Source organism: Rosa chinensis, chromosome 7 (assembly GCF_002994745.2).
Source record: "Rosa chinensis cultivar Old Blush chromosome 7, RchiOBHm-V2, whole genome shotgun sequence".
NCBI classification, from domain to species: domain Eukaryota; kingdom Viridiplantae; phylum Streptophyta; class Magnoliopsida; order Rosales; family Rosaceae; genus Rosa; species Rosa chinensis.
This window is the reverse complement of record NC_037094.1, coordinates 38,745,182-38,755,802: the sequence shown is the minus strand read 5'-3', so window position 1 is coordinate 38,755,802 and position 10,621 is coordinate 38,745,182. Positions and strand designations below refer to the sequence as shown.

The 10,621-nt window shown below is 38.4% G+C and overlaps 1 protein-coding gene across 1 annotated transcript; it reads left to right on the top strand.

Annotated features, from left to right (window-relative positions):
- Positions 1-593: 593 nt before the first annotated feature.
- On the top strand, positions 594-5,132 carry LOC121050649 (secreted RxLR effector protein 161-like). Its single transcript, XM_040511437.1, has 2 exons — positions 594-1,068; positions 4,978-5,132. Exons 1-2 carry the CDS (start codon positions 594-596, stop codon positions 5,130-5,132), a joined length of 630 nt encoding a protein of 209 aa, XP_040367371.1.
- The last annotated feature ends 5,489 nt before the right edge of the window (positions 5,133-10,621 follow it).

Genomic DNA, 10,621 nt, shown 5'->3' with positions numbered 1-10,621 from the left:
GCAGCTTAACGGTAATAAGTCAATTTTGTGACCTTACCGTTATAAAGACTTCCGCTTGTAGTGAACTCTGAGGAGTATTTACGTTTTATTTTGTTGTTGACAATTTAATTCGTAAACTCGTGTGTTATGTGACTCTGTGGAGCGAGTCAATATTGAAATTTTGGGTTCAGGGCATCAATATGTACTTGGGTTAAAAAGGATTAAGTTTCTAAGTATTTTGTATTGATGACTGAACATTTCACGCATATATAATTATGGGGTTATATATCGATTTTGTTGTGTATAAAATCAGGGGCGTGACATAGGGGCTCTATTGATAAAACCTTATTTGTCAAACAAGTAAAAAATGATATTATCATTGCCTAAATGTATGTTGATGCATTGTTTTTGGTTCTACATCTAAACATTTTGTCAAAGAATTTCAATCAGTCATGGAAAGTGAATTTGAAATGAGCATGTGTGGTGAGCTAACCTTTTTCCTTGGATCGCAAGTTAAGCAGATTGATACAGGTCTATTTCTCTCACAAACCAAATATGCTGAGAATCTCATCAAAAAGTTTGGTCTTCAATCCAAAAAGGTGATCAACAATCCCATGAGCACCACTACGAAGTTGAGCGAAGATCAGGATGGGAAATTAGTTGATTCCACACTCTACAGAAGCATGATTGGTAGCCTGCTGTATCTCACTGCCAGTAGGCCTGATATCTCCTATAGTGTGGGAGTGTGTGCTCGATTTCAAGCTAATCCCAAAGAATCTCACTTAGAAGCTGTCAAAAGAATCATTCGATATGTTGCTGGTACAGTTAACTGTGATATTTTCTACACCTTTGACACTAATGTGGAGATTGCAGGATATTCAGATGTTGACTGGGGAGGGAACTTGCAGGACATAAAAAGCACCTCTGGAGGCTGCTTCTTCATTGGAAACAATCTTGTTGCTTGGCACAACAAGAAACAGAACTGCATTTCACTGTCTACTGCTGAGGCTGAGTATGTTGCAGCTGGGAGTTGCTGCACCCAAATGCTCTGGATGAAGCAAATGCTCAAGGATTACGAAATTTCTCAAGGTAAGTTTGTGATGCCCCAGAAATTCGTATTTACTTTCCGAGGATTTTCCGGAATTTAAATTGTGGGTATCGGACGTTTTCGTGGCTCGTGGACGGAGCGGAAGTGTTTTGGACGAATTTTTATTCGTAAAGTGTGGAATTAGGGGGGGTTTCAAGGTTGACTTTTGATACGTTGAGATTCTCCAAAAACTTCCTTCACGAAAGTCGTAGAGCGCGTCGATACGAGTTCGTGGACATGCGGAACGCATAAATCGGAGTTTGTATGAGGAAGTTATGGCTATTGGAAAAAGTTTCCATTTTAGTATATATAGGAAAAATCAGAAAAATATATTCATTTTTCCACTTTCCTTTTCCGGAAACCACACTCTCTCTCTCTTCTCTCTCGTCCGCGTCTTCAGAGTCGAAGTTTTTCGACTGACCCGACCCGGACCCGGTCGATCCGACCCGACGTTTCAGGCGAGCTCCGGCCATCTCCGGCGACGAAATTTTCCAGACAGGATCGTCTCCGCCGTCTGGTGGTCCCTGTGGTGTTCTCTATCGCCGATTCTCGGTGGTAGCGGCGGTAGAAGGCGGTGCAGGTTGGTGTTTTCGGACCCGGCCGGAAAACACAACTCCGGCGACTTCATGGCTTCAACGATTCCTTGGTTGAGCTCAGAGCGGCCTCGTTGATCGATCCTTGGTGGTTGTTTGGATCGATTCACGTGAAACTTCGATCAACTCGGATTGGATCACTGTTCACGGCTTGTGAGGTAGTTTTCGATCCCTTAGGCTTGTTTTCTGACTTCGATCCAGTTATGAGAATTCACAAGCATGCTTAGATGAAGCTTTTTGATGTTGGGAGTTTTGTGAAATAATGTGTTTTTGGCCGGCGGCGGTGCACCACCGTCTGTGGTGGCGTTCCGGCGGTGTTCCGGCCACTTAAGGAATTGGTTTTGGTATTATATATGTTCTACTCGTTGATACGAGCGTTTCGATATATAATATGCAAATTTTGGAGTTCGTATGGAATTGTTATGATTTTTGCAGTTTCATACCGATCGATTTATTCGATCCTTGAGGATTTGAGCGTCCGATCGACTTGTGGTTTGGTCACATCGATCGTGGACGTATTCCGAGGACTTTGGGAGGTCTCGGATGTGGTTTCGCCTCATTTGGCGTCACCTTGGGAATTTTGGTTCGATTTAGGGTTTCGAACGTTATCCCTTGTGATTCGTTGACTGAATGAGAGCTGTAATTCCTTAGGTACGTGACGTAGTACTCCTCGGACGGCTATTTTGTGGATTGGCTGTCTTGTTCTGTATTGAAGACGCAGCGGGAGTTTCGAGGTGAGTAATCTCACAAGGTTCATTATGAACAGAATTACCATTATTGTTTTGGCGTTAATTATTTAACTGCAAACTATAGTTGGTATTAGTAGGCATTCCTGAGCGAATGACTACATATATATATTTAGATGAAATATATATATATCCTTGTGGATGATTGTGATGAATAATAATATGCATGATGGTGTTCATATTATTGTTAAGTATGACTTTTCAGGAAACAATATTATAGAAAAAGATGTTTTCTATTGTTTGAAAAGTATTGAGTTTGATGTTACATTTTTGAGTCAAGCGTGACTCTTTTTAAATGTATTGGTCCTTGTACCAAGGGTCACAGATGGTGAGCAGGGATGGGAAAGCCGGAACTAGATGGTCGTAACGTTTTTAGGTCAGGTGTGACTTACTTAACGTTGACTTGAGACCAGATGGGGTCTGAAAAACATGGGTCGCAGATGGTGACCAACGGTTGGTTCTAAGACCAGACGGGGTATGAAAACCAAGAGTCACAGACGGTGATAGGTTGCAGATGGTAACCAATGATTTATCTGTGTTCTGAGTCTAGTTACCATAGATGTATTGTGGCAATTCTGAGTGAATGAGTATGCGTGTACATATATATATTATGGGGTATATATATATACATATGTATTCATGTATTGGTTTCATTTCTGAGTGAATGAGTATGTGTGTACATATATATATTATGGGGTATATATATATACATATGTATTCATGTATTGGTTGCATTTATGAGTGAATGACTATGTGTGTACATATATATATACATACGTATTCATGTACTAGTGGCTTCGTGGTGAATCTGTGTTGATGTGTTGTGTGTCTAGGTTGGACTGATTTGTTGTTGGTACATCATGGGGTTAGTGGGGAGCTATCTGATGCTCATGAGTACGTGTTTCTTTAAAAGAGAGTTTCGGGGATTCTTTCTTTTAAATGTCCTGGGAGGACTTGTGAATCATATTATATATGTCACAGATGGTGATAGGTCGCAGATGGTGACCAATGGTTGATTTCGAGATTGGATGGGGTCTGAAGATCATATGTCACAGATGGTGACAGGTCGCTGATAATGACCAAGGTAAGAAATAAGGAATCACGCAGTTAGCCGGGCGAGTGGTTACGATAAGCTAGAGCGCTAGTATGTCTGCCATGGTACCTCATGGATCTAAGTAGGTTACTTATGACTCCTGGGTACGTATTTTGTCCAGGTTGGACTAAGAATCATATGCTATTTGTTAGGTTAACGATAGGTATGATTGATGTGCGTGTGTGTTTTATCCAGGTTGGATCAATTAATCAGATTTGAATTGTGATGTTAACAATTTATATGATTTCGTCACGGTGTGGCTTTTGTGTTTTCCTTTTTGGGGAAGAGTATTGTTTTGGGAAGCATGGTATGTTTTCCTTATCCTCGAGTCGAAAGGTTTTCCTCGTGTTGACGTGAGTTGTGCGGGCTTTTATCCCGTAAATTCGTGTAATTGGTTTTGAGTTACTCATACGAGCTTCATAAGCTTACCGGGTTTTGTTGTGTGGAAACCCGGTGCACTATTCAATGGAATGGTGTAGGGGTTAATCCTGCAGGTCAGGGAAATCGTGGCTGAAGCTGAGGTGGCGCTTTGCAGCTTTACGGTAGGAAGCCATCTTTGTGACTTTACCGTTGATAAGGACTTCTGTTGTATAGTTACTCTGAGGAGCATTTACGTTTTATTTTGTTGTTGACAATTTAATTCGTAAACTCATGTGTTGTGTGACTCTATGGGGCGAGTCAATATAGAATTTGTGGGTTCAGGGCATCAATATGTACTTGCGTTAAAAGGGAATAAGTTTCTAAGTATTTTGTATTGATGGCTGAGCATTTCACGCATATATAATTATGGGGTTATATATCGATTTATTGTGTATAAAATCAGGGGCGTGACAAAGTTGGCTATCTTTTGTGATAATACAAGTGCCATAAATATCACTAAGAATCCTATTCAACACTCTAGAACTAAGCACATTGATCTCCGATATCATTTCATCAAAGATTTAGTTGAACAAAAAATTCTTGAGTTGAGCTTTGTTCCCACAAATAGTCAACTTGGTGATCTATTCACAAAGCCACTTGACACAGTTAGGTTTGATTTTTTGAGGAATGCCATTGGAATATGTTCTAAGTATTAAGGTAGCCTAGTATTTGTCTTCAACCAGTGAGGAAATCCTGAACTTAGAGTACTTTGCACACTTCTCTTCATGGTTGCTCATATTTTCAGCATTATGTTATTACCATGTCTTATTCTAGACATTGATTGTGTACTCACTCTTACTCTCTCAATCAGTTACTCTCTGCACACTCACTCATAAATATAAGTGGTGGTATGTTATTTGTTTCTTGAGTTAAGGGTGTTGTGACAATATGTGAACTGGTACGAAATTCAGACAGGCTGTACAAAGTAAAGTATCCCTCCTCTCAAAATAATCAGGTCTTGGTCGTGGTGAACTTTCCAAGTTTTGTAAGAAACGAGAGTGGGGAATTAGTATATCTCCTCTCAAAGTAATCAGATCTTGGTTGTGGTGAACTTTCCAGGGTTTGCAAGAAACGAGATGGTCCGATCTTATACAGTGATATCCACTGCAAATACAAGCAGTAACTCAAGGTCCATCTCGTTGAGCATCCTTGTTATGCTCAACAACCTAAGATCAACTAGTTTGGGAGTTGTTGAGATGTACCATGCTACATGAGTTCTGCTTGCACAAAGTGTTAATATATAATGTTCATGAATTTGTTCCTGTTCTGCAAGCCTTTAGGAGAAGATCATTGTTCTCAGTTCACCTACTTCACTACCCTTCTCTCCCTAAACATATCTCAAGATCCCATCTATTTTTTTATGTTCACATATTTCACCAGTTGCCTGCTTGAGAAGTCAATTTGAGTTTCACTTTTCTTTTTTAATGGAATACATCATGGGAATGCATCTTAGCTAAAATATGTATCTTCTTTTGAATGTTATGTGTCTCTCTGTACCTCATCTATGCTCGATTTCCTCATTCAAAGGTGTGACAACTTTTGTGCTGCTTGATACTTGGTTACATGTTTCGATTTTCTAGCTCCTTCTTACATGTTCCTTGTCATATGGTTATTTCCTTCTTGACAAAGCATTATTGTAGGGGGAGATTTCGATTTGCATGCGTGGTTCTCCGAAATTTAATCTATCATAACTCTTCTCCTTCTTGGAGAAGCTATGTTTAACCGACTTGTCTCTTGGATTCTCTAACCCTAATATCTCTCTATATATAGCATTGGTAGTCTCTGTCAATTTTTCTAGGGTTGTTTTCTCAGTGTGTCGATTCAAACCACCACTTCCCACTTTCATCTTCCTCATCATGGTTCGAACAAAAGTTACTGCTCACCCGGGCGTTAATCAGCGCTGATCTCCTCTCTCTTTGGAGGAAGAAGGTCAGTGAGCTGCTGCCCGCTCCGGCCTCACTTATGCTGGTGATCATCCTCCCACTTGTGAGTGTAGCCGCAGTCTACCTCCTCTGCCTCGCCGCTCTCCCAGGCTGCTTTCTGGCGACTCCTCTCCATCCCAGCCTACTCGTACCCTCGGCCTGCTGCCACCCTGGAAAGCCTAACCACCTCCATTGATGATCTGCGTTCCTCTCTTCGTGATGGCATTATGGTGACTGATTGGCGGGTCACCTGCATGATTGATTACATCTCTGATCTGAACTTCTCCCTGATCTACTGTCACACCACATTAAAAAAATCTTGCTATGGAGGTTCAGAACATTCAAAGTCATCCTCCTGGTTTTCCTCGGTGAGAAACTGTGCCCAGTGCCACATCTCCAGTCCCTAGAGCCTCTATTGGTGGTGATTCTGGACCATCTATCATGGCTACACGTAAGGTGGCTGCTCCGTGTGACAGTGACGACAGCGATGACATGCTTGCTTAGGAGACCTATGATAGGATCACCAAGCTCTGGGAGGACAAGTGAAGGGCTTTCCCAATCAAAGGGGGAGAGAGATAGATTCTTTTTCTTCTTTATTTTATTTCTGCATTTTATTTTTCTTTGGACAATATTTTATTTTGGCATGTAAGTGCATAAGCCAAACTCTTTTGGATGCTTATTTTATTTTGGTGTGTTTTAAATTTTACTTAGATATGGAAAAGGATGGAAACTGATTCCTTGATCTAAGTAACTCCTTTTGGTCTAACTCTTGGTTGCTAGTTCTGTTCTAAGTTAATGTGTGAGTATCGGTTGAAATATTCCTGGCTAGTGTCTATATGTGCAGTCTATTTTGCAGGATAAAAGATGAAAAAGTTATGTGTTGAATGGGAATGCCCAAAGGGGGAGATTGTAAGGATATTGAGCTATTACCTTTCAACACATATCTTTCCCAAGGTTACTAGGAGAGCACAAGTTGCATAAGACTAGGAAAGGATTTCTCCAACTTTCCCGGTGACTCAAGGAATCAAAGAGGCGGGCAAGACTTGAAGATAAAATCCGGGAGAATCACTATCACTGATCTTGAGTTAAAGGTGGTATTCATTCCATATCACTTTACATTTAGATTTGATATACTTATCTGCATTAAAAGGTTTTTGAGATGCATATCATATAGATTGGATTTGAAAATAGTTAGGAAGTATTGATTGTTTATCAAAATCAGTTTTAAAGACTTTCCTTATTTATCTTATTTGATATGAAAAAGAGATTTGATTGAGGGGGAGTCTTTCTCCTCTATAAAAGGTTTTGAAACTGATTCTATTCGCGGGGTTTTTGAATGTCTAACCTTGTCGTTGGTGTGCTGCATATGTTTACTCAAATCATTTTCTGAAAAACTCTCTTCACATGTTATATGTTTCTTTCCCTTGCATACTCTGTCACTTGCATATTTCATTCTCAAGATCAATGAGACGTTGAGTGCAAGGAAGATTGGAAGATTGGCTCATTTGATAGTGTGATAATTAAGTTAGGAGTTAGAACAGTTGTAAAATAAGTTAGCTGTTTGCTAAGTGAAAGTGATTGTTGTGAACAACACTACTTGTATACTATAAACTCATTTGACTTATAGTGGATTGATTTTCTCGTGTTGGCTACGTTACAAGCCACGCAGTGAAGTTTCCTCAGTGGAGAGGTTTGCACTGCTCTAGCAATCTTTGTGTTGACTTGAAAGTGCATACTACAATTACAAAGAAGTTTTCTTAATCATTTTGTTCTATCTGGTAATTATAGTAATATAGGGCAAAAGTAGTTTTTAGGTAGGACAGGTTCCATTTACCTCAGTCATGCATTGCTTTAGTAGTTTTTAGTCGACACAAGAGAACATTGAATTGAACTTCTTACAAAAGATTCACATTAAGTAGAAAAACCATACATAAAAATCTCACCATATCAAAATCTCATTATGTTTCTAGTGTCAACAATATTACTATGAGAACAGAACCTCATCAGCTGGAAAGTTTGTAACTTGAAGTATGAAGTCTAACTGGAAGTAACTTGTTAAGAATAGAAGCTTGAGGTCTCATGAATACTATTTCTTTATCAATTGCAGATTCACCGCAAAAAAAAAAAAAAAACACATATCTCAGACCTTAAAAACACTAGAGCCCAACAAAACAAAGCAATTGCACAATATCAATTAGCCAAACAGAGAATCAATGCAAAAATATATCCAAATAGAACCAACACGAGATATTGGCCCTTTGCAAGACTCATGAATTACATTAAAGATTGAATTTTTCCCATTGTATATCTTTAAAAAAAAAAAAAAAAAAGAGAGATAAAGAAGAAATATCTTTTTCAATCACTTTCTTTAAACCAGAGAATAACCCACAAATTTTAAAATTTGAAAATGAACATATCAGAAAGAGAGGTTACCAGTGAGGCCAAAAGGAGAACTTGGTGCTCGAAAAGAGAGGTTCTACTACCCATACCCAGCATTGTTAATAATGGAGGAGGTGAAGAACCCTAACCTACTAATCAAAATTGAAGACCCGGATCCCCAATCGAAGATTCCCCTTTTAGTTTTACTGATTTTAGAATTGGGTGAGAGATGGCTGTTTAGCTCGAAGAAAATTCTGAAGAGGGAGATGGGTGTTGGCTTGAAGAAAACGGAGAGTTTTTGTCTGAGTGTTGAAACAAGGGCTTAAGGTTAAGTGGGAGTGAGAGAATACTCAAAATTGAGATGGTACGATAGCTAGCTAGCCCTAATTAATTTGTCAAAAGCAGTATTTGATTCTTTTATTTTGTGTCTTAGACTCAGACAACACATAAATCAAGTTATGTTATATGATTATCTACATATTAAATTTTGAGCTGAGGGAGCAAAGAGGAAAAATTCTCACATATGTGCAATCAAAGTATCACTTTTGACACTAAGGATAGGTGTTTTTCATTCAAACAACACAAATAAGTAATTACGTTATAGGAGTACATATATGTAACCTACATTTCAATCCAAAATTTGCTCGCTTTGGGGGGAATGAATGTGATTCTGGGGCACATCCAAACCTTCCCAATATATCTTCCTCATTTGGACAACACAAAGTAAAAAAAACTGTTGTATGACATTTTGCAAGCTACACTCATACAATAGATACAATTAGACTGTTATACTATAAAGGAGGGAAGTTTGAGCAGAAGTAGGAGGGAAATGTGCCGCTTATTTTTTTTTTTCCATTCACACAACAAATCTTTCTTCTAATTGTTGTGCAATGAGTTTCTAGCTAAAACTTTTGAATTTTAACAGCCTTATACGACAAAAGTTTCTTAGACATGTTGAATGATTCACTTTCCTTCATCACAAAAAAAAAAAAAAAAAAAAAATTCGTTGTGTAAAAAGTGTTGTATATTGACGTTATTGGCCTAGTGCTAAACTTTAAATCCACACTTTAATTTCAAAGCAGAGCTCTACTTTGGATAGGATCTGTATATATAGAGGGCCCTTCCACTAAGGGATTTTTTTTTCTCTAGGGATAGGGCATTAGACCAACTTTTCGATCACATTTCAGCATCTCAACCGTTCAGTTTTTATGTCCTAATGTTTAGATCATTTCTGCAAATTTTCAGTTGAATCGGTGATCATTAAGGTGTCAAACTAAATTAAATCAATGGACAAACGAAATATGTCAAACTTAAACCGTTCATACTTATAATCTTAAATTGTCATTTTGAATGCCTTAATGATAATCAATTTGGTTGAAAATTTGCAGAAGTAATCTACACATTAAGAACTAAAAACTGAATAGTTGAGATGCAAAAATATGATTCAAACCAAATCCCTAGAAAAGACAAAAAAAAGGGATCCCTCAACAGAAGGGATCTGTGTGTGTGTGTGTATATATATAATATTTATGCCTTGCAAATTGTATACGGCTTCTTTCAAAATGTCTATACTTTTTCGAGAGAGATTCTTAGGTAGGGTAGGCGTGCCACGTGGCTGTACGCCCAACCAATCATTGCCTATGCATGGGGTGTTTTAGGTATTTCATTATAATTAAACATGAGTAGTTTTGGAATTCAATTAAAAAACAGAGATATGATTGGCCGAGTTTACCACGTGGCTGGTACGTTTGCCCTACCTAAGAATTTCTCCTCTTTCAATTACTGGCTTAACTGCTATGTCAAATGCATCTTCAAGTATATCATATGTAGCTGGTGTCACCCTTTTTTGTTGTCCGATTGGTAGATACATCTTGTCCCATTGGTAGATACATCAAGAGAATTATGGCCAGGAACTCAATTAGGTATCTTAAACGACTAAACAAGAATTTTTATACACAATTAGACTTTGGCAAAAATACAACTTTATGAAGAAAAGATGTATAGTACAATTTTTGCATTTTCAAAATCTTTCTAAACAAGATTGCATGGTTATCAACTATCATCGAATCAATAGGTTTTGACATAACTGTTAAAACTCTTTCTTGTGAAACTATAACAAACGGATGATACAAAAATGTCATGTTGATAATTCCCGGTGAAATACAATAATGGTAATATGGGAACTTCATTAGTTTGAGACGTGTCTGGTCAGCTAAAGTTGTTAAGTAGAAACCAGCCCAATTAGATATCATCACTCCCGGCTAGTTCGTCTTTGGTTCAATGGTTCTGCATAAGATATTTGTGTGCAAATGTGGCATACATCTTTCTTTTCATTTTCTGATCTTCTTCAGGACTCTAGCAGCTCACCACCAATACTTTGGTGGTGATACTACCACTCAATA